The sequence below is a fragment of the Brachionichthys hirsutus genome, chromosome 18, assembly GCF_040956055.1.
Source record: "Brachionichthys hirsutus isolate HB-005 chromosome 18, CSIRO-AGI_Bhir_v1, whole genome shotgun sequence".
Taxonomy (NCBI): Eukaryota; Metazoa; Chordata; class Actinopteri; order Lophiiformes; family Brachionichthyidae; genus Brachionichthys; species Brachionichthys hirsutus.
In genome coordinates, this window is record NC_090914.1 from 612,835 (window position 1) to 639,831 (window position 26,997).

At 48.4% G+C, this 26,997-nt stretch overlaps 2 protein-coding genes across 5 annotated transcripts in view; both read right to left on the reverse strand.

Annotated features, from left to right (window-relative positions):
• On the reverse strand, positions 1–3,374 carry cox16 (cytochrome c oxidase assembly factor COX16). 2 transcript variants are annotated; one of them, XM_068752343.1, is made up of 5 exons: positions 3,261–3,374; positions 2,427–2,504; positions 1,463–1,531; positions 944–1,102; positions 1–99 (listed from the first exon to the last, which is right to left on the reverse strand). In XM_068752343.1, exons 1-4 carry the CDS (start codon positions 3,318–3,320, stop codon positions 989–991), a joined length of 321 nt encoding a protein of 106 aa, XP_068608444.1. In that variant the 5' UTR covers positions 3,321–3,374; the 3' UTR covers positions 1–99; positions 944–988. The 2 variants fall into 2 exon arrangements, with proteins under 2 accessions (XP_068608444.1, XP_068608443.1); XM_068752342.1 differs by lacking the exon at positions 1–99 and having other exon boundaries at positions 727–1,102.
• A 543-nt stretch (positions 3,375–3,917) lies between these two features.
• actn1 (actinin, alpha 1) overlaps positions 3,918–26,997 on the reverse strand; it is a 26,055-nt gene continuing 2,975 nt past the window's right edge. Inside the window, exons 2-21 of one of the 3 annotated variants that reach the window (XM_068751755.1) lie at positions 17,559–17,673; positions 17,111–17,230; positions 16,717–16,803; positions 16,222–16,309; positions 14,834–14,912; positions 14,536–14,617; positions 12,746–12,831; positions 11,285–11,377; positions 10,549–10,779; positions 10,317–10,464; positions 10,038–10,188; positions 9,824–9,932; positions 9,439–9,579; positions 8,821–9,003; positions 8,169–8,303; positions 7,902–8,081; positions 7,161–7,307; positions 5,450–5,515; positions 4,566–4,724; positions 3,918–4,480 (exon numbers count right to left, since the gene is read on the reverse strand). In XM_068751755.1, coding sequence (XP_068607856.1) covers positions 4,322–4,480; positions 4,566–4,724; positions 5,450–5,515; positions 7,161–7,307; positions 7,902–8,081; positions 8,169–8,303; positions 8,821–9,003; positions 9,439–9,579; positions 9,824–9,932; positions 10,038–10,188; positions 10,317–10,464; positions 10,549–10,779; positions 11,285–11,377; positions 12,746–12,831; positions 14,536–14,617; positions 14,834–14,912; positions 16,222–16,309; positions 16,717–16,803; positions 17,111–17,230; positions 17,559–17,673 — 2,559 coding nt within the window. In that variant the 3' untranslated portion in view covers positions 3,918–4,321. Of the gene's footprint in view, positions 4,481–4,565; positions 4,725–5,449; positions 5,516–5,750; positions 5,832–7,160; positions 7,308–7,901; positions 8,082–8,168; positions 8,304–8,820; positions 9,004–9,438; positions 9,580–9,823; positions 9,933–10,037; positions 10,189–10,316; positions 10,465–10,548; positions 10,780–11,284; positions 11,378–12,745; positions 12,832–13,793; positions 13,880–14,535; positions 14,618–14,833; positions 14,913–16,221; positions 16,310–16,716; positions 16,804–17,110; positions 17,231–17,558; positions 17,674–26,997 lie in introns of all 3 variants that reach the window. The other 2 variants (XM_068751754.1, XM_068751753.1) reach the window with 2 other exon arrangements.

Below are 26,997 nucleotides of genomic sequence, written 5' to 3' on the forward strand. Positions count from 1 at the left end.
CCCCCCCCCCCACGTGGGATGAATCTATTTTGGATTCTGTAGCCCCGTAAATGACATTAAAGACCGAGGCCTTCAACGACTGCCGATGGTTTCCGTCTCCTATGGAGGAACAGGAAAGACAAACTGTTTTCATTCTTATTGATCATATCAATCGCTGCTTGCATTGAATAATAATAATCATATTGCTTTGTGATTCAGATGCGGTGTCGGATTAGAGGCCGTTTGGACAGGCAGACAACGCAGCAAAGATTTAGACCGTCTGTCCCACAGAGTCCAGAAATACAGAGTAAAACCATCTACGTGAATAAAATGTGATCACAGAAAACGTATCCCTCCATGAAGAAGAATCAATGCATCCCATTTCACAAACGCAGCGTGAACTTGATCCGCCAGCGACCAAACATCGCTTCCAAGCTGAAGCGAGAATCACGAGAATCACGAGAGTCGTGTTCTTTGGTTTCGCAGGCCGCGCAGAAAAGGTAATACCATTATAAACGGAATAAATCCACTGCAGCGCAAAGTCGTAACTGTCAGAGAAACGGATTACCGTCGAGACTTATAAAGCCCGAGGAGAGGCCGGACTGCTGTTATTTATTCATTCATACTTTCAGCTGCTAAATCAATGCAAAACTGCTGTAAACAGAAACCCAGTCAAAACCAAACTAACAGCTTGGATCAATAGAACATCATTTATTGAAGCACGGTGATCTGACATGATGGACTCTTCCATGCTGAACGGTGAGGTGCAGCAGGACACTTACTGCCCCCTGCTGGTTGCCCTTTATAAGGGCAACGTTTCTGCTCGGTGACCGCTCTACACTATAAAACTACGAGATGTTAAAACGTTGAACTTCTGTCACGTTGCAAACAGAACAGAAGACAAAATAAAGTTCCCTGAAGGTGCATCGTGGGGAAGAACCGAGCCTCCGCCCCGTCCTCTCACCTCCGGTCCGCTTGTGCAGTGGATTCCGCCGGACCTCCCTGCACCTCAGACTTTTTGGTCCTGTCTGGCACGCTGCTGCTTCTGGTACTCCCTGGATTCCTCCCAGGGACGAGGCCCACGGATGTTCTTCCAATCATCCAAACTCTGATCCTTCATCTTCTGCAGGGAGGAAATAAAACAACAAGAGGCATGAAGTCAGGGATGCAAAGGAGTCGCTATTTTTGAATGTGAACCTAAATGTGAACGTCTAATTCAGATTGCATCAGTTTACTCTCGGTACTCTGCATCGTGTCAGAGTGCTGGTTGGCGCCGGTTTACCCGTGTTCCAGCAGTCTCTGATTGTTTATTATCACAACGGAATGTTTGAACGTTGTGTGAAAAGATGCACAGAAGTCAGAGCCAAAGGAAGCAAACAACATCCACTCCAGGATAACGTGGATCTAGAAATACACGCCCATCGGAAAAACATGAAAAGAAATAAACCGCCCCATCAACAAACCTGAACTAATCTCTCCTCACCTCGTACTCCTCCTCCAGGACGATCGACTGCTTGCGGACGTTCACTCTGGCCTCCAGCGTCGGATCCAGCTGTTATATAAACGTGAAGAGCATCGCGCATTAAATATTTAGAATATTTGTTCTATACTTTATCGTCTTTCTGCATATTTGAGGTTTTTCAAAGCGAAGAAGGAAGTTTGAGTGTTTAAACAACTTCTTTTTTTGCTATGTGTTGTTTTTTGTGAGACCGAAGGATGTGGACGCTCGACGTCACAACATCATCCATCCGTCGTGTAATCTTCCGAAGAGGCGGACGCCGATTTGAAAGGATTCTTCTGGAATTGGGATTGACATCACCCGGTTTAGTAAAAAAAAAAACATTAAACATTAAGTGCCAGGGGCCTCTGGGAGACGGAGTCCAATGGAACTATCTGTGTTTGCTGGAGAATAGCGCCGACATGAATCCCATTTTGAATCATTACTTTTAATGAGCTCTAATATTTCACAGCAATGTCCCCCGGCTGAGTTTCATAATTCCATGATTGATTTTTAATTAGACCTACCGGTACATAACTACAGTAAAGAAATCACATAGTGGATACATGCTGCCTCGAGGGGATTAATGAGGCGTTATTAGCTGCCTCTAGCCGGAGCGTCAGGAACATTCTGGGAGCACGGGAGGTGAGGGAGGCGCTGCTCAGGGAGGAGAGCGGACCTTCAGGTTCATCTCGACCTCCAGGCAAAGTGAAATCATTGAAGAGAAAATGCTAATTGGATCCTGCAGTAGCTGAACCCGCCCACGGTGCTTTGAATCATTTCAATATCGGTGAGAAGCAAACAACAGAATCGCCGTTTCGTCGACTGTTTAGATGGATGCATGAGATCACCATGCTGAGCAGACACGGCGAGCGGCGTGGGGGCAGCTGCAGGTGCACGGAGCCAGGGGCGCCGTACCCCCCCCCCCCCCAGGAGAAAACTCACATACCCTTTTTTTAATCCTCTGTTCGTCATATCGGATTTGCGTAAACTCTCGGAGGCCGAAGGAACCCCCGACGATGAGTATCTGAAAACATATTGAATGCAAATGATTGGTTAGTCAACGGGCAGCACGGTGGCGCAGTGGTTAGCGCTGACTGCTGGGACAGGCTCCAGCACGACCCGCGACCCGCTAACGGACAAAGCGGTTGGAAGATGAATGAATGAATGTAGAATATTAATGACTTTGTTTCTCCTTCCTAATGCTCACATTCACAACTAACTCCACACGGGGAACAGGTTTTAACTGTTTCTAGGAATAACATTTAGATTTGAATCTAATTTCAGTACGCTTCGCTTCCGTAGAAAAGTGAAGGGTCCCAAAGGGGTAATCTGGATCGAGGTGTGAATCTATCTTTTGTTTGTTTGATTGTTTGTTGCTTTGGAAACGGTATACACCCCAGTTTCCCCATCAAGAGCACATAACAAGGTTTAGCTCATTTAAAACAGTTCAATCTCAAGTAAAGGTCGATTTACATGCAGGACCGTCGTAGACCATCAATCTTAGACGGAAGTACCTCATTATGAATTAAATCTACCTCCTAGAAAATGAAGAACAGTCTGTGGGGGCATGGATACCCCATACTTTGAACTTTAGCACTAGCATTTATGCTACTATTACACAAGATCGTCTTAAATTATGATGATTAGACAATTAAAAGTTGTCTTTACGGCTGAGGACAACGTGCGACTTTAGCATTAACCTTCACGTATCATGAAAGTGCTAATCTGGTAGCTAACATGCTAACCGACACTTTATCCGTTGCGTCATTAGATCACTCACAAGCATCGGTAATCCATACTTCAGTGTTTTACTTCTATGCAGCGCCTTTAGGTTAAACATAACTTGATCGAAGCTAAGAGTTCATTTTGCTCCTGTAAATACAGTTGGTGGTCCGGCACACTAAAATGTCCGTAGGGAAGTAGAGATGAAATAAAGGTTCCCATGTTCCTATATTTTGGCCCAAGTTGTTGCATCCAATGTCCTGGTGGGGGCGGTAAACCGGCATGTTTGATGTACGGCTTCTATAGCTTTAACATCTGGGCGAATGTTTCAAAGAGTATTTGTGCCATAAAGATTTGAATGTGTGGTTTCTGTTACAGGACCTGACGTAATGCTGTGATGTTCTGTGTTCTGCCAATCACATGCTCTGTCTGCGCGCATGCGCATTGTTGTACGGGAGCTGCAGCGCGCTTCAAAGCAGCGGACCTGATAAAGAAGCCTGTTAAGTATTCCTGTGTCCATCATTCTTTTATCTGTCAGCACTGACACGAACAGTTTCTGGTCTCACCTGCGTTTCCAGGGACTTGAGGATTTATGGCCACTTTTAGGATATTGGAATTTCCTTTTATTCTAGATCGGCGAGCTGGCTGACCGAACAATGTAAATGTATATCCATAAAATAGCACAATCTCTGTAGTAAACAGAATAAGAGCAAAATGCATAGCAATTTGTCTTTATTACAATTTCTGTCTCTTATTTTCAATCAGGTGAAGAAAAATACCTTTTTTGTTCAGTATAATAAAATATGTTAACTTTATTCATTTTATGAAGAAAAACAATGACAACAAGAAAATAAAAACAAACATTTATCTCTCTCCATTTCTGTAAACCCGGAGAGTGGCTGCAGCACATGGTAAGCGAGTACAACAGAGACAGAGTGTGAGGGAGCGATAATGATGATGAGGAGGAGGAGGAGCGGGAGACAAAGCGATAAGGCCAGAGACGTACAAAAAACGAGCGTAGCAGGACAGAGGTGTGGTGAAGGGGCAGTCGAAGGACGTGGCGGTGATCAGAGCAGGTAGGCCGGCGGTGCAGAGTCAGGACGATTGACAAAAGATTGTTCAGAGGTCGCTCTCTCCGTACAGAGCAGTGGAGAATGACATGTAGTCGAGGGCTCCGGGTGCAGCATCAGGACCGGTGTAGGGCGCCATGCGGGCTATGCAGTACTCCGCCTGGTCCGGAGGAAGCTCCCGACGCAGCTCGTCAGCTAAAATGTAGTTCTGTTGAAAAGAGAGGAAAGCTGTAGCAGATAAATCCCTTCAGAAGGGAAGCTTAAACCTCTGGGCTCTAACCCCATCGCTGTACCTTATCCCCCGCTAGAACTTTGAAGGAAGCCACCACTTGGTCGGCGGTGTCCGTGTCTGCCGTCTCGTGGCACATGAAGTCGACGAAGGCCTGGAAGGTGACGACGCCCATTCGGTTGGGATCCACTATGCTCATGATGCGGGAGAACTCGTTCTCACCCTGGTGACGAGAGAGGAGCTGTGAGGCCTTGTTGCCATGGTGACGATGCAACAACATGCAGCAACTGACGGCTGTTCTGCATGCTGATACTCACTTGTGTTTAACACAAATACATATTCACTGTTTGACTGAAATCAGCGGAGGGGAGACCAGGGACGGCTGCAAAGCATTTCGGGTTTGTTTTCCTTTAAATCAAAAACTATTCAGACGAGAACAGACTATTTTCCCCATAAAGAGTCAGAATTACTTCATATCTTATTTATGTTTTTCATACATAAAATCTTTAAGCCACATAAAAAATAACCGCCATGAAGAAAAACGTCCCAGGTCAAACACATCCTTAAAAAGGTTGGTCCTCTTTTCAGCTAGCTATCTTCCATCTCTTCAGTCAACATGGACACCGTGCCATTGCTGCAAACAGGGAGACTTCCTCTTTAAAGAAACAGTCCAACAGTTTGCATCAGGAATGTCTAAACATGGCATTAGAAACCAACAACAACACTCTGACCATGAAGAGCGTGTTTCTGATCGGAGGATCCGTTACAGGTCTCCTCTATCGTGGAGTGAAATCTTTCATTTGCTTTACATAAATGTTAAAACTCCTTAAAGGAAGATCTATGAAAAATGTGGAAATGTTAAAAATGAAGCTGCGTCTCTCCGTTACCGTGCCGACTGGTCTCGTTAGTCACACACAAACAAACGCCGGACAGTGCTTGTGGCTTTACCAGGTTGTAACCAACGGAGATAAGGCAGGTTTTGAAGTCTTCAGCATCCATGATTCCTGATCTCTTCTACAAGGTCAGCGATGGACAAATGAGGAAGAGGAGAAAGAGAGGCAGGAGGAAAACGACCAGGAGAGCAAAGGATGAACAAAGTGCAGATTTAAGGCCACAACGATCCACGATGTGGGCGTTGCAAAGTCACAAGGGGATAATAGTAAAAGTGGGGAGAGAGGGAGGACAGAAACACAAGAGGGAAAGGTACAAAAGTTAAACCTCTCACAGGGGCGGAGCTACGATGAAGTACCTGCACATCGTTGGCGATATCGTAGCCCAGGCTGATCAGGCAGGCCTTGAACTCCTCTGCACCAAGAGTACCCGAGTGGTCCTGGGGTGTGAGGGGCCAGTGCCAGGCGGGGGGGGGCGCAGGCCATGCAGCAACACATACAGCAGGTGTCAGTGATGGTGGAGGGGCGGGGCGGGGAGGAGGGGGAGGTGGTGTCGGAGGGAGGGGGAGTGCACCATGCACAAGGGAGAAAATGAGGTGAGGGAGGGGTGAAGAGAGAGGGTCATGCGGGAGATAGAAAACAGAGAACACAGTGCATCGATTAGGACGTGGCAGGTGACCGTGTGCTGGGGGGGGGGGGGGGGGGGGGCATTCAGGGCGTTAATGTGCAGTGGGGCAGGCAGACCACAGGGGCCGATGGGGGGTTATTCATATCAACAGTGGCCTGAACGTCACAGCGTACTGGAAGCTCCTCACCAAAAGTACCTTTTCATTCAGCGGCAAGCAAAAACGTTCCATTAAACACTTTTCAGTCATTTATTATAAATACACAAATGCTGATTACTAGCTCCGCCAAGAAGGTTTTACCTGTCGTTACCTGTCGTTACCTGTCGTTACCCGTCGCTGGTTGTTATTTGTCTGTCTGCAGGGTTGCTAGGGAAGTTTTGAACCAGGGTTTTGTACAATTCTGTGCAGGCATTGGAACAAATCCGTCTCAGCCGGATCCTCGTTCTCCATTTGACCTGATTTGCATTTAATTCCCAAGTTAGCGTAGATGTTGAGTCAAATCTGTCTGTTTTCCTCCTCGCTAGCCCAGAGCTGTTTACGTGTTGTTGTGTCATAAACTGATGCATTTCACACAAGCAGTGTGGAGGTTAAAGGGTCGTTGCAGGACAGCCGCTAGCCACACTCCCAGCAGGACATGATCTCATCTCACCTCCTTTGCTTTGTCAACGGAGTCTAAATACACGAAAGGCAAACGTGACTCTGCAGGCCAGGAATGATTACAACCGCAGGTTCGCTTCATTGCTTTGAGTTGGGAGGCTCTAGTGTGGACTAATGTGCAGGGCGGCGTCCATTAGCGCCTTTATTACAGGGAGTTGACAGAATTTGGGGTCAAGGGGTCGAGGACTGGGACAAATGTTTCTTTTTTGAACTTTCAAAAACTTCCCAATGGGTCAGAAAGTTAATTTAAAAATCACTGGCTCTGCCCTTTTATGTGGATTTACTTCAATCCTTTCCTTTCTGCTAACAGACAAACAACCAGATGCCGGTGAAACTCCTGATTCGTTGTGTGGTTTATACCAAGTAAAGCTACACTAAGTAAAGCTACACTAAATCAGCGCCATGGTCTCCATCTTCTCGTGTCACACTGGCCAACACAAACCTTTTTCTAATCGCCTCTCCTCGCCTTTGGGACTCGGTACTGACCCTGTCAAAGTGGTTGAAGGAGGCCCGGAACTCGTTCAGCTGCTCCTGGGTGATGCCTTTGGCGTCTCGTGTCAAAATCTGGTTCTCGATTTCATTGATAGTACGGGCGATGGTGGTGAGGAGCTGCTCCCAGCCTACACGGATGTGCTGCAGACACAAAAACAGGGGAGGAGAACAAACAAGAGGCGATGAAGACAGTCCAGCTCAGCTGATGGTCCACAAATATGTTTTATTCCCGTTTGTGACACGGATGAATCGTACATCAATGCGAGCTCGTCTGCTGCAGAAACACTAAAGTTGGATTTTTGGGCGAACTGTTCCTTTAAAAAGCCCTACAGCGGTTAAACTAAGGCAGGAAGGGTGCAAAGACAGCCAGCACAAAACATTAGGAGGAACATATTAGCAAAATTACGAGTTGCACTTAAAACACGGGGCGTTTCTCAACGCTGCGCTTCGACTCTTTATCATATGTACGCAAGCAGCTTTGAAAACGGGCGAGTTCAAAAACAAGATCCACAAGAATCGTTTGGTTGGAAGTGAAAATAACTGCAGAAACAAAGTTCGTTACGCACACGGGAGACTGGACGGTAAATTACACGTCTGCAACATCCATTAGACTCTCCGGGACTTTCCTGTGGCGGTCTGAACATCTGAGGCCAATCACAAGCATCCGACACAAACCCATAAAACGTATCAGCACTATGTGAACCGGATGAAGGCCCGATCGGACCCCGGTTCTACCTCCATGGTGTAGTTGGTGTGTTTGTTGTCAAAGATGAGCGCTTCCTGGATGAGCTGGTGGTCTCCCTCCAGCTGGTCGATCTTTGCTTTGTAGTTGTGGATGCTCTTCTCGTACTGACGCAGGTTCGTCAGCTGGTCCTCCAGCGTTCCGTGCATCTCGATGGAGATGCGGCCGATTTCCTGCGGATGATAACGACGAGACAAAAATAGCCTCAAACTTTTCTGCAAGCTGCTGTTTTTAATGTGGTCATTTCCGCTCACACCCACCTCCATCTTGGTCTGGATCCAGGGTCCGATGACGTTGGCCTGGTTTGCAAACTGTCGGCGCAGACGCTCGTTGTTCTGCTGCCGGGAGTGTTCCTCGATCAGAGCCTGGTCGCGTTGAGGCACCAGCTGCCGGACCTGCAGAACGGAAAGAGAAGGGATCCAAACCAAGATGAAAGGTTTCCTGTTGGACATAATAAGTCTTCGTGAATCCAAAGATCTGAAGACATCTTTACCTTTTATAAAAGATATTCTGAACAGAGAAACTTGAACTAAAAGTTTTTGCTGCAGTAACCAGGGTGATTCTATCGAGTTGTAGCAGCCCACACAGAGCAGAACAACTTCCTGTCAAAATGCGGCAATAAAAACAGAATTAAAAAAGAAACTCGTTAAAGGTGGCATCAGACAATAATTAAATCGTCTCTGTTAAATGAATAGGCATCGTTTATTACAGAGACAAATCTGTCGCTCTCGTATTTGCTCTGATCCACCGCCTCTTTTATCGTTTTCTCTCTTTGCTATATCATGATTTACTTTTTTTTTTCCCACCTAAAGCACTGAGATGTGATTTAATACATGAAGCTGAGATGAACTGAATTCATATGAACTCCGGGCCTCTAGCATCACAGACTAAAATCTAAATGTGTTTGATTACCTTGTCCCACTTGCCGTTCACCTCCTGCGGGTTGATGGTGGTGTAGGGGTTGCTGCCGGCTACGTTCACATGATAGGTCTGCACAATCTTGGCGATCTCGTTGTGGATGCCCAGGATGGCCTGGCGCTCCTTGTCTGCCTCGGGCAGCGTGGCTTTGAACTGCTCGTGGGCGGTGCTTAATCCCTGAGACGCATAAAAACACAATGCAAACCACAGAAGCAGCAGGAACACGGGCTGCTCTTTACTTTAACAACCTCCGTCGTCAGAGCTTGAATGTAGAGCTGTTCTAGAACAGAAGACGGACTCGTTTCTGCTGCGTTTAATATAGAGAGACGCAAACAAACGATTCAGACTGCCGCGGAATCTCCTTTCTTTCTGTAACCTCTCCGTCTGTTTGTTTTTAACAATCGTTCTTTAGATTTAATTATAAACCAGAGTTCACCTCCACGAGTGCATGGAGACTTCATTTATTCAATGACTTTTAGGCCTTTCTTTGTTTCTCTACCGAATCTGAACTCGTCTGAAACTAGAAACATCAGCGGTGCTTCTATCCTTTAAAAGGGAAAAGGACCTGATACCAAAGCGGAGTCGAGTCGCGTGCTTTAACCCTCTGCTCACCTGAATTTCCTCGATGGTGTGGACGATAAAGGTGTCCTGCAGGTCCTCCATAGCGCCCTCCATCCAGTTGTTGAACGGAGCCGCTCTTTTGGCAAATTCAAGGTACAGCTGGTCGATGGTCTCGAGCAGCTTCTCGGTTCTCTGTTGAGCAGACAAATGTCTTCCCAACAATTTGTTGATTTGATGTTTAAGTGGCTCATGTGGTTGTTGAAGGATTTGGAATATGTGTATAAAAAAAGTCATTTTTAAGGACAGCAAGAATTCAGGAAATCAAACAGTCCCTTTCACTCGACTGGAGAACACTCCCGTTGTTTCTAACATTCTAAACATATTAAAAGAGGTTAATGCTTTAAGTCCTTCCAGGGTTATCCTTCCAACGCCTCACCTGCAAAGCCTCGGTGCGTTTCTGGGTCAGGTCTCCCAGCGAGTCCCACTCGTCACAGATCCGCTGGCAGCGAGCGTTCACACTGGGGGAGTCGTAGTAGTCCAGCTCACTGGAGCCACACAGCCGGGAACAAGAGGCTCGTCAGGATCAGTCATTTCACGTTTCTCCAATCCCCATCTTCTAGCGGTCTTCAGGAGAACGCTGCGCTGCTTACTTTAACTCCTGTGCAATGGCTGCAATTTGCTCCACGCGGTCCTGATGTGCAGCCAGGTCGCTCTCGAAGGCCTCGTGTTTCTTCAGTACGGCCTTGATCTCCGACAGAGAGGCCTTCTCGTAGTCGTTCTTCTGCAGTAGCTCCTCTTTACCTGCAGGGGGAGGCACAGAGAAGGTACGTCCCATTTAACACAAACGATCAATCATCAAGGCCGTTTAAGTAGCTCGACGTTGAAACACAGAAACCCAAAGGCCTGACGGCATGTTTTAAACTCAGCACCTTCGGTCCAGGCTTCATGGATGGCTGCTTTCTGGCGGAACTTCGCCGCCAAGTGATCGAGTCTCTCCAGCCTGCGAATCTCGTTGAGGAGCCACTCTTCATAGCCTTTCTCCGCTCCTTCCAGATTCCCCCAAGCGTTGTTAATGTCCTGCATGAGGCAGAGCACTTGAGTCAGTTGTTGTTGGAGGAAGTCTGACTGAAGAGTAGAAAGATTGAAGCTCTCCTAACCCACCGAGACCATCTTCCCCTCCGAGGGCATGAAGGCGGGCCGGTTGCTGAGCCTCAGCTTGGTCTGCAGGGTGTTGAAGTTGATCTCCAGCTGACACTTCTCCTGCACTTTGGGAGGTTTGTGGAGGCGGCGGTAATCTCTGAAGTCCTCCAGCTTCTGCTGCATGGCCTGCATGGTGTTCTCAGGCATCCGGTTCTCCAGCCAGGGAATGGTCTGACGGATCCACTCCAGCAGCTACATGTGTGTGTGTGTGTAAAGGTGTATAGGATTAATGAATGTAAATCAGTAAAAATAAAGAATACAGATTCAAATGACAGTTATTTGATTTGTTGCTTATATTTGCAAACAAATGTAGCTTTAATAATATTTTATGTCTGATGTATAAGACCTTGATCCCCTTCATTCCACGGCTTCCATTCTTATGAATTAAGGTTAAGGATTTATTTAAACTTCTGCCAACACTGATATTTTGAAATGATCAATTATCAATTTTTGTAATGAAAGGAAAGCGGTCCGTTCCCCATGGAAACTTAAACGCACCACATGGAAGCCAAACCAAGCCACAGAATTGAAAATTGAATTTTCTACTGATTAACATAGTTTCAGCTGCAATACTAGATTTTAAAAACCCTACATTGAGAACAACCCCCCTCCACCCATATGGGGCAGAAAGTCAAAAAGGAACAGGAGTGTTGAGGAGGTGCAGCAGAGTTGTAGGAAGAAATGGGGGGGGGCTCACATCACTGGCCAGCTTCTCATAGTCCTCCATCAGCTGCTCATTCTCCTGGTTGACTGCCAGCACCTTGCAGATCCTGTTGGCTGCCGTCTCTGCCTGAAAGACAAGAATGAGCGTTAAACTGGCCCACGGGTTAGAGAACGCCTGAGGCCGTTTGGTGCATGTTAAGGTTATCCCTCAGGAAAAGAAGTTTTGAATTATACTTCTACTTCACAGTACTTTATATGATCTAATATTTCAGAAAGCAAAGCGTCCAAATTGAACTATTTTACTTCTTTCATCCAGTTTTAAACATCTCACGACACCCGAGGCTCCGCCACACGTCATTTCCTGCGTCCGACTGATGCACCCGTTAGTTTCATGCTGAACTTTCATCTCCTAGAGGTAGCAAATGTCCTTGTGTCCATCGCTGGGGGGTGTTTGTTCAGTCGATGAAGGCAAAGAGCAGTTTAAAACAGAAGGAGCTGTTTTAAAAGGTACGAGGGACGATTGTTTAGCAGGCCTATGAATAATGACGGGATCACCAGTCAGCCCGCTGGCATCGAAACGAGGGAAAGAAGACAAACGCTCAGGCAGAAATTGAAGCAGCATGCAAAAAGTGCTTCCATCAGGATTCGAGTTTTTAAGCACCAGAGAGGAAACCCATCTACAGCCGCCATGCATCAACTCCACTATCGCTTATCTCTGCTCAAAGGCTCGGCCAGGACATTCAGACAAGACTTGAGAGTGCAGACACGTAGAAAGATACGCTTGAATCGCCCTCGCTCGGAGAATGGCATTCCACTCAGAGACTCCTTTCAGCCTCCTTTGTCTAACGCTCATGGAGGGGAACTCTGCTCCTGGGTCTCCTCCAGGAGCAGCAGGCGAGCTGCCTTAAAAGGAGAGCCGGGATGTGCGAGTCATGCTTCTGTGAGCAGATGTTTGCACGCTGGGCCCGTTTACGGCCAGCAGACCTTTGTCCTGACGTCACAGGGAGCCGAGGCGACACTGGAAGGAAGGAACTACTTCGATTCTATTTCTGTTACTTCTTTGATCAGTAAATGCCATGTCAAATAAACATGTATTTATCTTCCTTCATATTCTAATTTGAAGTTTATAATCTGAGAAACAACAAAAACAGTAAAAAAAACAAGGGGCACTGGAGAATGGCGGGAGGCGGTTAAAGATAGGAATTAAGACCGAGCCTTTTCACTCGTCTTTCCTTACGTGTTGGATTATCAGTATAAAAACCACCGGGAGGGATTTACGTGAAACTTTGTGGGAGGGGGCAGAGGTCACTACATTTTGACGGAGAGATCCTGGATATGGAAGGTCTGTGACAGAAGGAGGAAGGTTGAGCAGCCTCTCTCATACTTTAATCCTTGGTGTCACAGCGTCGTGAGGTCCATCATGGCACGACTAATAAACACCCCCAAAAGGCTGATCCTGCTTTGAATGGCGTCCCGTCTCATTTCCGTGTCTCACCTTCTGCTTGCCCGAGAAGGCGTGGTAGTAACACGACACATAAGTCATGACGGCCTTCTCGTCTGGCCTCAAGGTGCTAATGATATCTGCCCAGGGAACAGAGGAAGAGAAAAGGAGGAGAGAAAAGCACAAGAGTGAAGGAGTGCAGAAACAAAAGGGCCAGCAGGGGGCACAATCACAAGAGGAGGCATCAGAGGGAGCCGCGAGTCATCTCCAGTCTACCAGCGCTAACTAGCAGCAGAAACAGGATGCGGATGGCGTGGGGATGAGCTTTCATTAAGATTCAGACGTTTTATTTTGTTATTCCATCCTCTCGTCCATCTCATCGTTTCTCCTCCGTGTGAGAAGGGAGGCCACCCCATGCAGAACTCTTACAGATAGGATGCTCGTAAATCAATACTTCTTATATTTGTAACAACATGGAGGCTTTCAGGAAACATTATAGATGTGGTCTGACAGTCAATCTCAGAGTGCCTACAAGCAAACTGTCAAACTATTGATCGTTGATCCTCCAAAGAAGCAATCAAGCCACCAGACGCCCCCGTTATGTTCGGCGGTGCGTCTTCGTTGAACTTAAAGATCGCCTTTCTGCTCATTTGCGTTGCCAATTTTGATTTCATTCATGCTTCCACCCTCCATTTAGGCCGTCGCTGTCAAGGCTAAACATAAAGCACCCATTTAAAGGTCCACTCCTCGCTCCACAGCGCTAGGCATCACGCTAATGTGTTGCTCCATCAGCAGCAATGGCTTTATCGCACGCAATCACCATTTATCAGACACCACACCTCCCACTCTGCTTCAACTTAAAGCCTGCATGCCGCAGCGCCATAACGACGAGGTAGACTGGAGAACACCGGCGCTCATTGCTCCTGCGAGAACAGAGCGATCCGTCATCCCGCCGTGCATTTGGAGGCGTGAATCATGCAAAAAAAGAAAAGGGGAAGGACAGTGACCCCTTCAGGGGGGCGATGTGCACTGCAGAAAGAGAAGGGAACCATTAGGTGGAGAGGGGTGCGGAGGAAGGGAAGGGGTGCTGCAACCAGGATACCTTCTGGGCGCCTGAGAAGGCGTGGTAGAAGCTAGAGACGTAGGTCATGATCGCCTTCTCGTCCGGACGGGCAGTGCCCACGATGTCTGCAGGGGAAGAGAGGAGGTCAGGGAGGGGTAGGAGGACGGAGGTGTGTGGGGGGGGGGGGGGTATCCAGAGTGGGACAAGCTGCCGCGGTCCAGACAGGCTTCACGGGAAGATTTAAAGGATTCAACATGTTAGACGTCAACAACAGCCCTAAAACGAGGTTTATATTTATCTATACATAAAGATATACATTTACATTTATAATCAGTTACATTCAACAGAATAAGGACAAGAAGGACCGAGAACAAAGCTGCAGCATTCAGCATCAGCCAAAGGAGGCGGGGACGAGTTTTAAAAAGGAGGAAGCAAATCACGCCAAAGTTACAATCTATGATTAATGGAGGGCAAATAAGATATATAAATATACCTTCAGATTCAGAGAGATATTTAAACATCTTCAGATTCAGACAGTGGCATAGAGCTATAAGAAGTCAGCTGTTTGTTTTCAAAAATGAAGAACGAGTCCCCATCAGCTGTCTAGGAGAACGCTGTTATCGTCTTCCGAGACTACAACTCCCAGTTTCACACCTATGAAAACCACAAACATGAAATGGTGTGTTCTCAGAGTTGCAGCTGAACGCCACTGGCCCGCTGACCACAGGACAAACCCCCATGTCCTCAGCATCATTTGACGGCGCCCGTCCCTCCTGCTCACCTTCTGCGTCCAACATTTTGGGGATGTCCAGGTACTTCTCCGCTACGTCGAAGGCTGTGTTCAGGTTGGTCATGGGGTCGTCCTGTCAAACAGCAGACCAGCAGGCTTCAGGTTTCACACCGCCATCAAACTGACCTGCTTCTAAACGGCAAACCTTTTAACGGCACCGAACCCTGACAGTGTAACTGGAATCAGAAAAAGGTTGCTCCTTATTCCCATTTGAAAATAAACGCCACTTTTGTGACTATGCTGAACGCGCTACACGTGTGTCCCGTTCTCGTCACGGAACATCCCTCACCTTGCGCAGCTTTCCGTAGTCGATGAGCTCCGGACGGTGTCGGTGAATGAGAGCACAGAAGCCCAAACCATCCTTCCAGCTGAGACGGGGAGACAGAGGGAATAGAATGAGGAGAAACACGCAAGCATGTCCTCCCAGCAGGAGGAGGACGGCTCTATCTAATGAGACAAACGATTAGAACCAATATTCAGATATATTAAATATTATAGAAAACCGGATAAGGCGAAGCTGCAGATCGTGATGGCAAAGCAAAACAGTGAAAATATAAAATTATTCACGGTCGCAGTGAAAAGATAAAACATTATTATTATTTTTAGATTCTGGATGAATTCAACTCCTGATTTGTTCCTTTCGGACACTGACCAGACGCGGGACGTTTATCCTTTAGACGTGAACTTTCCGAAGCCCATTTCTTATCACATGTGGTCCAAGAAAAGAAAAAAGATAATTCCTTGATTTAAGAATTTAAAGCACCAGACAAACGTTGGGATGAACGTTCCCTTTTACTCAAGCTGGACAGAGCGTTTAGCCCGTAAATGAGTTCGGCATCCAATGCGACACCAATCTCGTTTGATATCAGAGTCAATCCACTGGATTCCGTCCGTCTGTAAGAACCGGGATGAACAGATCCGTAGCGTGCATTATAGAAAACCCTGTTTTAGCCGAGAGCTTATGAGCTACTTCATATCTGAGATGCAGCTGTGCCATACTCTTCCTCGTCACTTTCATCCGTCCCATCAAACGCCCGACCTCTCCCATCTACAGAAACGACCTCCTGTCCCAGCTTTCATCCACAGCTCAGGATCACAGCGGCCTCCTTTCATGGCTTCATGTGACGCAGACCGAAGCCTGACTGAAGCCACACCGGGTTGCAGCGTGGACGCCACATCCCCGTCCCCATCCACCCGTCCACCCGTCCCCCCGCCGGTCCATTTCCACCTCCTCCGTTCAGAAGCAGCCTGGCACGAAGCAAAGACTTCCTTTTTCATTCTCTGAACGCCGTCTGGAGCGGTTCTTTTTCCACTCCGCATGCTTTCACTCGCACTTTCGAAGCCGAGACATCCATTAATTTATCAGCAGCAGAATTCATTAGAAGAGGCAAATAGAAAAATGCATGACATATAAATTGGTGCGTTTATTTCTGTCCTGTGGATTTTTGTAAAATAGTTTCATCCATTCGATCACTGAGGATTCACCTCCATTTAAGGAGGCACCTTCCCCGGGTGGGTGAGCTAGGCTGACTTTAAACAGGATAGAGAGAGAGCGGCTCTCTGCGCTGTCAGTTCAAAGGAAACGCATCCACAGCACCCGATTCTACACGAGCACTCGATGTCGGAGTGGAGGTTTTATTCTGTAAATTATATCCAGTGTTCTGCCTGAAACCTGACCTGATGTGAAAGTTCTGGATGTTGACGTTCTTGTAGGGCGCCGTCTTCCTCTGGCACCACAGCAGGAGGCCTTCTTTGGCAGACGTCTCTGCAGGCGGGCGGGGAGAAGAGATCATTGTTCAACTGCTTTTACTCTGACCGACTCTCAGCTAATCCACCAGTAAACGGGGATTAAAGGGAGACGCGTCTAAAGGAGGCCTCCGGAAGTGTGTCGAGGCCAAACACTTTAAAAACGCACGATGCTGAACAAATCAGGGCCGATCACTCCCGACGTTTAGTGCGTGTATTATACGTGTGAACGGCACGGCGTTAACATTTGGACCGCTATAGCGTTTACATGCAAATGAATGTGCATTAGCTTAAGTCTAGGTGAGATGCTTCACACAAGGTCTGATGGCGAGACGCCGCGTTCCGTGAAAGGAGCGAGTAGGAGCCGTTTTCAGTCTACGAATCAGAAGCAGGAAGAAAGTGTACACACAAAAACACACAAAGTACCTTCTACAGAAATGTCTTGGATGGCGAAGCGGAGGATTATGGTCCAGATCATTCCCAGGGTCATCTTATTGTTGCCATCCACGATCTCTGAAGGTTATGAGAGTTAGCGTTATTAGTGCCGGACAGCGCGCTGCCTGTGTCCCCGAGGGGACCGCCGATCCCGAGAGCCACCGTCAGAAAACGCATGACGAAGCACAACACTCTGGAATCAGACCTCATTAAACCGCACAGCAGCATTGCCATGGCAACACAAGACCGAGAGAGTGCCAGAAACTACATTGCATTCATAATCAGCAGAAACTGAATACAATCCACACAAGATGGAGATTAGAAAAGGTCAGGTGACTGTAGGAAAATCTCTGACCTTCACTTCCGTCTAGAAGTCGTCACTCACCCTCGGCTCCGATCGACACCAGCTTCACGCCTTTGCTGGCGATGAAGTTCAGAGCTTTGTTGACGTTGGAGATCTTGTGTACTCTCATCTTTCCTCTCTCTGGTTTGGCCAAACGTTCGCCTGTGAAAATAGAAAAGACAAACATGGCAGACGGAAGGATCGGTCTCTCATCGTAGACAGGAAGTAGGTACCAGAACCAAACGGTTCCTCTGGTCCGCGTTACTCAAACAAGAAGCCAGGCTGGCGTTATTTAGGCTGACTGTAAGACCAGACATCTCCAACAACTTAAATCATCAAGCCAATTAAGTTCTCATCTTTTATGTCGAAAGGCAACAGAGCTAACACCAAATTGGAAACCGTTAGCCTGGCTCTGTAAAGGCAGATCAAGGATGTACACTTCACTTCCTGTTGTTCACGGCGACGGCCCCTCCAAAACGCAGCCGCTTACCTGCGATGACCTCCAGCAGCAGCATGAGCTTCAGCCCGTCCCTGAAGTCCTCGTCGATGTTCTCGATCTGCGTGCCGGCTTTCCTCAGGTGAGAGTTGCACCAAGCTGTGAACGTCTGCACGAAGGAAGGGAGAGCAAACCGTTTCACAACGGGCTGACTGGCGCTAGCAGGCGCTAGCAGGCGCTAGCAGGGCATGCAATGGAAAGCGTCACCTCTTCCATCACGAACAGTCACGAGATACAGAATTTAGTTTGACTTCATTACGCAACTTTTCCGACTGAATGTTTGGGTGAAGAGTGGAAGACAACTTTGCATGTAATTAAATCCTAAAAGCTCATTTCTTTGTGTCCTCTAGCTGACCTTCATCTGCAAGCAGCGGACCCTTCAACACCTGAAGACGGCCGGCGGGTCATGTGACAGGGGCAGGTGGGCTGACAGCCCGGCCTGTGGCCCAGCCCAGAGCCGCGTGGCCCCGTTAAAGCTGCACAGAACAGCTCAAGCAAAGGAAGCGCGTCCCGGTGGACTTTGTTCCCGATCCGATGCATCGTTTGAAGAGGATCACATCTGCAGGTGTCTTTGGTTGTCTCAGGTTTTCATCAGCCCGTTAATGCCGAGAGTCTTCCTTCTAACTAAGCGCTGAGAACACGACAAGAGAATCAAGGGTCCGACTTTAAAATAATGTCCTGTTCTGTTTAAACACAGAGAACCCAAATCAGCAGAGGCAGCAAACACACTTACCTAAAACCTTTGATTACATTATGAACAATCGCTGCCGACACCACAGGCTCGTCTCAACAGCCTGAAATCTCTGCCAAGCCTTTAAAAGGTGATTGATTAGAACTAATTGAAATATCTAAGTGCCTGCAGAATCTTACATCGTGACTCGTTTTAGAGGAGCAGCATCTATTCCAGGTGTTTTCCTGCCAGTGGCACATAAATCAGAGCTTTTTTTCCTGTCATCTTTACCCTTGGAGATAAAAGTCCGTATCTTCACCAGAATCTTTGGTTTGCTTTAGTTTCTCCTCGCCTGAACCTTCGCCACGTGACAAAAAACCTGTACAAAACCTTAATAAAATAAAAAACGGTTCTTTTTCACGCTTGACTTTATTGATCGCCTTTAAAGCCTGATGCCACTCCAACTTAAGAGTGACCTCATCGTGAGAGTGCTCCGAACCAGCCGTCAGTGACTTTTAAGTGGCTTTTGTTCCCCAGCCGTGGACGGCAGGCCAGGGGGAGACAGTGGGGGTTTTCATAAGCTGCCTGGCTCGGCTCCTGCCGGTCCTCCCCCCGGCCCGCTGGTGGAAACATGGCGCCTGGCGTTTCAGCCCAGGGAACCCGTGAGGAGGCGTTCACAGAAGGGCACATGGCTTCCACTCCTCATTCCAGCTCCTGTTGGGCAGCTAAAACGCTCCAGATGTTTTCCGTTAGCATGTTTGCATGCCAGCGGTGCTAAAGAAAGCCCGATCCACCTACTGCAGACAGAGGTCCAGTGTGCTGGGGGTGAATACGCTTGCTAATGGAAGGGAACATGAATAAATCAATGGGCAGCTGATCCATTGATCATTGGCTCTGGATTCCAGATGGGACATTCTCATCATGTATTTCCAGAAGACTTTGTAGAAGGGAGGCGGATCGTTTGTGCTGCGATGCATTTGATCATCAAATGCAGCCTTTGAAGGACGTACCCCCCCCCCCCCCCCCCCCCCAAACTTATAGATCGCTCTTGCATCACTGGTCCATTGAAGACCCTGATCCCACTCATCTGAACATTGTGAAAGCAGTTTAGCGTCTTCTATTCCACATCTTCTTCAGGCTATGTCTGGAGGAACGCCTGCATTGTGTAACACCAAGCCAAGCAGATTATAAACCCCTGCATGGCTGCGTACAGCGTTGTGGGATCCCGGTGCAGCCTACATGATGCATGTCCATGCACCGTATGAGCTGTGAATATCTCAAAGCTGTCAACATGCCTGAAACAAATTCCTCCTCAGTGAAAGTCGCCCCATTACTGTGGTTTTATCACCGTCTGCTTTCTGCTTCAGCCCCAGTTCATGTCCTGCAGCAGGGGCAAAGTGGAAGCATGACAGACCGTGTCTGCAGAAGCAACTGGAGGACTGTAAATTCAGCCCCCCCCCAACTTCCCTCAGCCTCCCAGAACTGAGGCGGACTATAAAAACAACGGGGGTCAAGAGAGGGAGGAATCTGCTCTGCATCAATTTCAGGGAAAGATGCCAGCCAGCATCATTACAGCAACACGTTTCCCATGGCAACCGCCGAATGCAATGCTCAGCAAGCAAGCTGCCCAAGGCCAGCCAGCCTGCATACCGAGGCTGAACAGGAGCGTCAGAGGAAACGAGAGCGTTTAACCGCGCTGACAGATCAAGTTGCACAACGGAAGACGACGGTGAACAATGACCATCATTTAAAATCCAGATTCTACTACATGCAAATGTTAAAATACCGCCACGAAACACAGACTGGTGTGGGTCAGAAGCTTTAATCATGGTTTGCATCCAACAGGTTCAGAGTTAGCAGGTAATGACATCATGAGCGGCTAGGAGCGTGTGGCGCCGTACGAAAGTCAATCATGTCCTGCAAACGGGGGCGATAAAATCAGACGCTGAATATTTCCATAGACGATAATACGAAGACCTCAAATTGTATCGAACTTGATTATTCAGGACAACAATCCAGAAGTAAAGAATAGGGCCCCCCCATTCTAATCCTCAGCCCTCAGTCTGCTCCCAGCCTCCCCTCCATCCCACTCCGTTAATCGCCTCAGTTCGGAAAATATTTCCTGCTTCTCTGCCAGTTCCATATTAGTGCAATCCTTTCTGTAAAACAATCCAGCTCGTGAGCGCGGCCCTCTGCCATGTCCCAGCAAACCGGCATGCTCTGGTGGAGAGCGGAAAGGCAGACAGATACCGCTGGCAAAGCGTCCGAGACAGGAAGGCGGTTCTCAACACCGGGGCCAGTTTCCCAAGCCTGGAGTCTCCAGCTCAAAGCCGGGCCTCGATGGCAAGAAAAAGCTTTAGAGAAAGACAGACCTCTCCAGCGTCTCCTCTGAAATGTTCAACGAAGCAGGATTCATATAAAACCGGAACGCCACCCAAACTCCGGCCTGTGATGAGAATGAAAGTCTGGAGGAGTTGGGGATAATGGACCTCTGGTGAATCCCAGGGGGAGACGCTTCTGCACCTCGGAGCCGCCTTCCTCTCGCTGGGATGGAAAACGTTCATGTCTGGTGCCAGGAAAACCAGGAAGCACCTTCCCCCGACTCCCAGAGGACTCCCTGATGCGTGATGGATAAGACATTTAACCGGACGAGTCGACTGTTCTGACTCTGATTTCAAATGGTACCCAGGAGAGGGGGGGGGGTTATGCATGAGGGGAGCCAACACTCACTGGCCAAAAGAACAGGAAGAACTTTTATCACTTGCTTCTGCAACCCAGACAGGTCCGCCCTCTCAGAATATTCTCATCTAGAGTTTGACTCCGCTGCATTTGCAACAACACCCAAGAGCACATCGTCCAGCGTTTGTTTATTAGACACCAGACGGAGCTGCACTCCTAATCTCATTGTGTAGCTACTGCCATGACAATAAAGGCTTTCTATTCTATTCTATTGTTTTTGTGGGAATGAAGGAGAATATGGAGCGCGACAGTCTCCCGGGTGCAGCGACCATCCGACCACGCACAGTAATCCCATTACATTTATGCATCGCCTTGGCTGCTGCTTCAGCGTGAGGGTGAGAAGCAGCGAGGAAACAGAGGGAGAACACATGTCCAATAAAAACAAACATGCTGAAGCAGAAAATACAGACACACAGTCAGCAAATACACCGACCGGTTCACGAGTATTACTCTCCTCTTGATGCATATCAGTGCGTGTGTGAGTGCGTGTGTGCAGCTCTCTCCTCTTCATTCAGCAGTGAGGGGCTCGTCTGTTAAAGTGCCGCAGAGCGCCCAACTCTGACCGGTTGCTATGACAACAGAAGCCCAGAGAACCACAAACCAACCGTCTGGCTGCAGCGAGGCTCTTGAAACCCAATGTCGACGCGCCGCGGTCGCTCGCCAGGATCCAGCGTGTCAGCTCGCACATTCACAAACGGCCCCCCCACAACACGTGTTTGCCAACGCAAAAACATCCGTGGCGGACCCCCTCACCCCCCACGGCGTTCCTCGGCAGGTCACCCGGACCCTGATCAAATCATTCCAGAAGCGCTTCCGGAACAGATGATGAGCTTATTTGTATTTGGATTAGAACCAAAAACAAATCGTGTCCTCTTTACGGACAAGCTGTTTTAGGACCAGCAACACATCTGGATATCAAACAGCTGCTGCAACAATGAGAACTTATTTTGAGCCGTCAGGTCATGGAGCAACATAACGAGAAGCCGCCGTCGATTTGAGAGATTCTCATTACTCTGGAAACGTTTCTCGCCAGACGACCGATTCTCCTTTGGATAAACGGGCTTCCGGACTTTCCTGAGAGCTACACGTAGGAGCAGACGGATGTCGCTTGGAGCGGATAGATTTACGTTTGTACGGAACTGCAGCATAAACAAGCCTTTAGACATCCTGCGTCTGTCGCCTGCAGAACTCTGGAGCGCCGTCTGAAGGACGCTTTGACACCAGCAGTGATTTGATTGGGCACCTGCAACCAGGTGCCCAATCAGCTGCCGATCCATCCCGTCCGCGTCCCTCGAGCGGCTCCAGCACCTGCCACCACTTCAGCCGGCTCGCAGCACCCCCCCAGCTAAGTGCTCTCCACTTCAGACGGGCAGCAGGCCGCTTCCCCGCGTCATCCTTTGTTGCCAGGGGTGAGGCCGCCGAGGCGAGGTGTGCGTTACAGCCTGTAATGAGATCCGTCGTGAGCACTCGCTAACCGTCCCAAGTGATGTGAGGGCGATGAGAGCTAACCCTGCTGCTGCTGAAGCAACACAGCCATCAAAGCGTTAGCAACTAGCCTGCAGAGGTCAGCTTCAACCGGCCATGAGCATCAGCAAGACGATCAGTAGAAGCCACTGATTGGAATTCAGATGTTCAATAGGGACACGTTAGAACAGTAAAGCGGTGCAGCTGACTCTGGATCTGCTCTCACAGCAAGGCCTCGGAACTTATCCTCGTCCTTATAGGAACATCATTTTCACTTCCTGCTCATTAGAGCTCCAAGCTTTCCACTCGTGACCCGCCCCCTCGGTCGACAGACTCTAGTCATTACACACAAAGTAAGGAAGAGCGACACACACACACACACACACACACACACACACACACACACACACAACTCTCTGTGCACGAAGCTTTCTGACAAGACTGGAGGGATCTCAACACGACAAACCAGGGAGAAATGTTCATGCTCAAACCTACCACCCCCCCACTTGGAGAAGTTGTGCAGGGGGGGGCAATGGGGAAACATGAGCGAAAAAGATATAGCTATAAACATCACTTGAATTAATGAGCAATTAGAACAACTTGTACATTTAGACGCTACGTTTAGATCCATGTTGTGTTAATGAAAGCAGCACACAGGTTAGCCTAGCTTAGCATGACGATTACACACGTTTGGGAGAAGCCAGCCAGGTAACTTATTGGTCCAGCGTATTCGTGGTCGCCTTACTACCAGCATTTATACTAAGCTATGCTAATCCTCTGCTGGCTGCAGCCTTTTATCTTTAAACACAGACCACGGGCCGAGTTTATTCATCACTTGTTGTTAAGAATAACCGATTAGATTCTTCAGGTATCTTGTCAAACACAGAAGTGTTTCGGAGGAGACCCCCCCCCCCCCCCCAATACACCAACGAGTCACCCGATAGCGCTCGCAGGCCGCCGATTAATTATTGACTCCAGGTTGACAGGAAGACAAAGGACGGCCACCGGAACGCACGGTTCCGCCTCCTCTTCCACTCACCGGCTCCACCCTCCCTCCGGAGCTCCACCCACCTGCATGGAGAGGTGCGCCTGCTTGTGTTACAGTATCTGTTTACCAAAAGCTGTTTTCACTTGCATGCGTCGCAGCACAGCTGCTCCCGTGTTTGTAGACTCAAGCTACGCCACGACCCCCCCTGCTTCAGACAGGGGCATCGCAGTAAGCACATGAACTTGAATGCATGTAGCTGATTAATAGCATTAGCAAGGGGAAAGACCGGACTACATCCTCCCCATGCGGTTGCAGGAAAAGTCATGTGACCATAAATGCATAGCGGTTCCACACATAGTCGACCATGAGCAGGTTTCTTTTTGGCTACACAGGAAATGCACCTTGACCTTTAATTCCACGGCGGATGTGGAATCCCAAACGCTTCTCATCGAGGGTCTGAATTCTACCATCGAGATGCAAATCAAATCCAGGCAGTGTTCTCCAGACTCAAACCTGGTTGGAATTGTTAACTTGCCTGCGCAGTAGGACTAGAAACGGGTTTGGTGACCCGTAACCAGGAGGTTGGAGGTGATTTGAGTTCTGAACTCCAAGAAGCCATGGAAGACTTTGCATCAGGGCCTTGGCATTTGGGAGCTGTTCTGATAAGAGCCTGATAATTGCACACCTTTGACATTTCATACAGTCAAACACTCGCCTGCACCAGAGGGTGCTGCTAATGTGTTCAAGCAGTCCAGTAGTTCATTGAGATTATACCCAACTAGCACAACTAGCACGGCTTAAATCCAAATGCTCTTATCAATAAGGTGAATAACCCCGCCCTCTGAGAAATCATTACGTTACAACTCTCTCAATGACGTTTCTTAAGTCAACACCGCCACCAGTTCTCAAACAAGAGCCTCAATAAACCAGGGAACGGTGCTTCCTATCTGGGGGGGGGGGGGGGGGGGGAGTCATCAGACAATCGGGTCGCCACCCTCCGACACGCCATTCATTAAGACCGGAGCTTCAGGCCGGGGGGGTGAAGGTCCTCATTAGCAGCAGGTCTCTGCTGATTCTGAAACATGCTGCATCAAACCCAGACGCGTTCACAGCCAGAGAAGAGCAAGAAAGGGGGTCTCCACGTACTCGGAATTGGGTTCCCCCCCCCCCCAATAAGTTGATGCTAAACTCTCATTGATGAGGTCGTCCTCACTCCAACTTGAAATTGTCAGCTCGGTCCCATTTAAAGAGGACGGTTTCTGAATCTAAAACTCCAGCTCTGGCTGAGCTGAGATCGAATGAGTGAAGCTCGCTGCGATGGGCCGCCCGGATGCCCCAGTGACCCCCATCAATCAGGAATAACGAGCCGGGGGCCTAAAAGAGTGACCGGGCCGGGATGATTGGTCCGTTGGGGAGCTCCTGTTGGGATTCGTATCCCAGCTGTGTTGGCCAGTAAGCAGATGCAGAAATACCAGTACCGACGAGTCCGGGAGGAACTACCGACGAGCCCGGCAGGAACTACCGACAAGTCCGGCAGGAACTACCGACGAGCCCGGGAGGAACTACCGACGAGTCCGGGAGGAACTACCGACGAGCCCGGCAGGAACTACCGACAAGTCCGGCAGGAACTACCGACGAGCCCGGGAGGAACTACCGACGAGTCCGGGAGGAACTACCGACGAGTCCGGGAGGAACTACAGACGAGCCCGGCAGGAACTACCGACGAGTCCGGCAGGAACTACCGGCACGGCCAGCCGGACACCGAGTCGCGTCGAAGGCTGCCGACTTCCAGGAAGCGTCTTTTAGTCAGACAGGCTCTTAGTCAAGGGAATAGTCTGACTTGTGTTGGTACGGCTTTTCACACTTTGGCCGATAGTTCGACGGCTCTCGGGAGCCAGCTATGACTTAGCTTAGCATAAAAGAATGGCCATTTAGCACTGCTGGACAAAGAGCATCTTTTCTTTTTTTACCTTAACATTTGGAAACATACTTTCTCAATGCATTTTTGTAATTAGAAATATCAGGAAGTGTAACAGGCCGGTGGTATCTTAAGGTATTTAAGGTATTTGTGAACAGCGTGTATCGCATAAAAAACGCATGCGAGTTTAACCAGAGGCTCAATGTCAAACTGGAAAACACAAGCAGGCATCTTATCGTGCACGGAAACACAAAGCACACGTTCAACACGCTGGTGAAAAGAAGCAGCATTTCAGCACATTAACGCCTTCATCAGGGCCGGGGGGGGGGGTCATTCTTTCAACATTCCCTGCTTTGTCACCGCCGCACTGTGACGCTCTTCTTCTTTTGTTTGCAAGGTGCATCATGGGAACAGAGGAATCTGATGACAGGAAGTGTTTTGTGAGGCGTCCAGCGCTGACATTACACATCCTTTTATGGATTTTAACCGGCAGCAGCCATTGTGAAGCGCACGCACGTTCTTCTTGCCGTGAATCGCCACTCAGGCATTCACGCAGGTTCAGACTCGTCATGCAAACAAAAGTCGTCTTCCTTCCCGACGGTCCGTCTCCATGCCGTTACAGCAATTCAGGAAGTTGCTTTGGATGATTGTTCATTCCGTGTACTTTCATCATATTTAGTCAACGCTATCCCGCTTCTTTCTAGTCAAACTTTAGTCGACTCAAGTCTGGGTATTTTCGTCGTGCGTGTTTATTTTGAACCACACCCGGCTCGACTACAGTGAGCCGGGCTTCGAACTCATTTAAGTTTCAGCTCAAAGACCTCTAATGATGGTGAAGATTTTAGTAAAAACATTATATTTTTACTTTATCTCGTCATTTTTCCTCATCGATATCTCATGTTGATTTTGTCACCGTTAGTTTTTATTAACATCATCTTCTCCCGGTCATTTTTCATCATGGCTTTCTTAAAGGGAGTAACTTAATTAAAATAAGGCGTGTTCGATGACGGATTCGCTTCCTGCATACCTGTTACACAAAAACACGAGTTCCTGCAAAGCCTTCTGACCTGCAGGGTGGATCAACAGAGTCACGCTTTGTGGAAATGCAGTGACAAACACACTGCTGGTCGATCTAAAGAAGGTGATTCAGCTCAAAAACAAGTTCAGGACATTTTCAAATGTATTTACTGTATTCTAAATCATTCAGAAGAAGCAACAGCTTTCCTTCCACACATGCACCAATCAGTGGATCTTATCTGTGACCTGGCTTGTACAGACTGAGCAGGGGAATGTGGGTGTGGGACAAGCCAGGCCGGGCCTGATCAAAGCTCCTGCAGCGTATGACCTTATAAGGACAAACCTGGAGACATTAGCTACACCTGAACTCCGCCCTCCGGGTTTGTTCTGCCGACTAACACATAAATGAAGCATTTTGTTGCTAAAGAGAGCACGTGTGCTCGGCTAGCTGCAGGTTTAAGTAGCATCGGTCCAGAGTGCACGAGTCCACGAGTCAGGTTCTGACTTGCATCAGGCTCTAAATATTTCAGGCACTCTCTGACATGTCGGGCTGCGTGCGTCAAAGTGAGTTGCAAAACAAAAGGGCATCACTCCACGGACGCATAACGACCTCTTCAGATAAAATATGAATTATTAT

Bases quoted from the DNA above. Each gene is read 5' to 3' on its own strand.
- cox16 (XM_068752343.1), bottom strand. From the start codon at position 3,320: ATGTTTAACCTAAAGGCGCTGCATAGAAGTAAAACACTGAAGTATGGA. The intron at 1,532-2,426 runs GTATGTGAGTTT...TTTATATAACAG, and splicing joins AACAGAGGATTAAAAAAAGG to CTGGATCCGACGCTGGAGGC. The intron at 1,103-1,462 runs GTGAGGAGAGAT...TCCTCCCTGCAG, and splicing joins TCCTGGAGGAGGAGTACGAG to AAGATGAAGGATCAGAGTTT.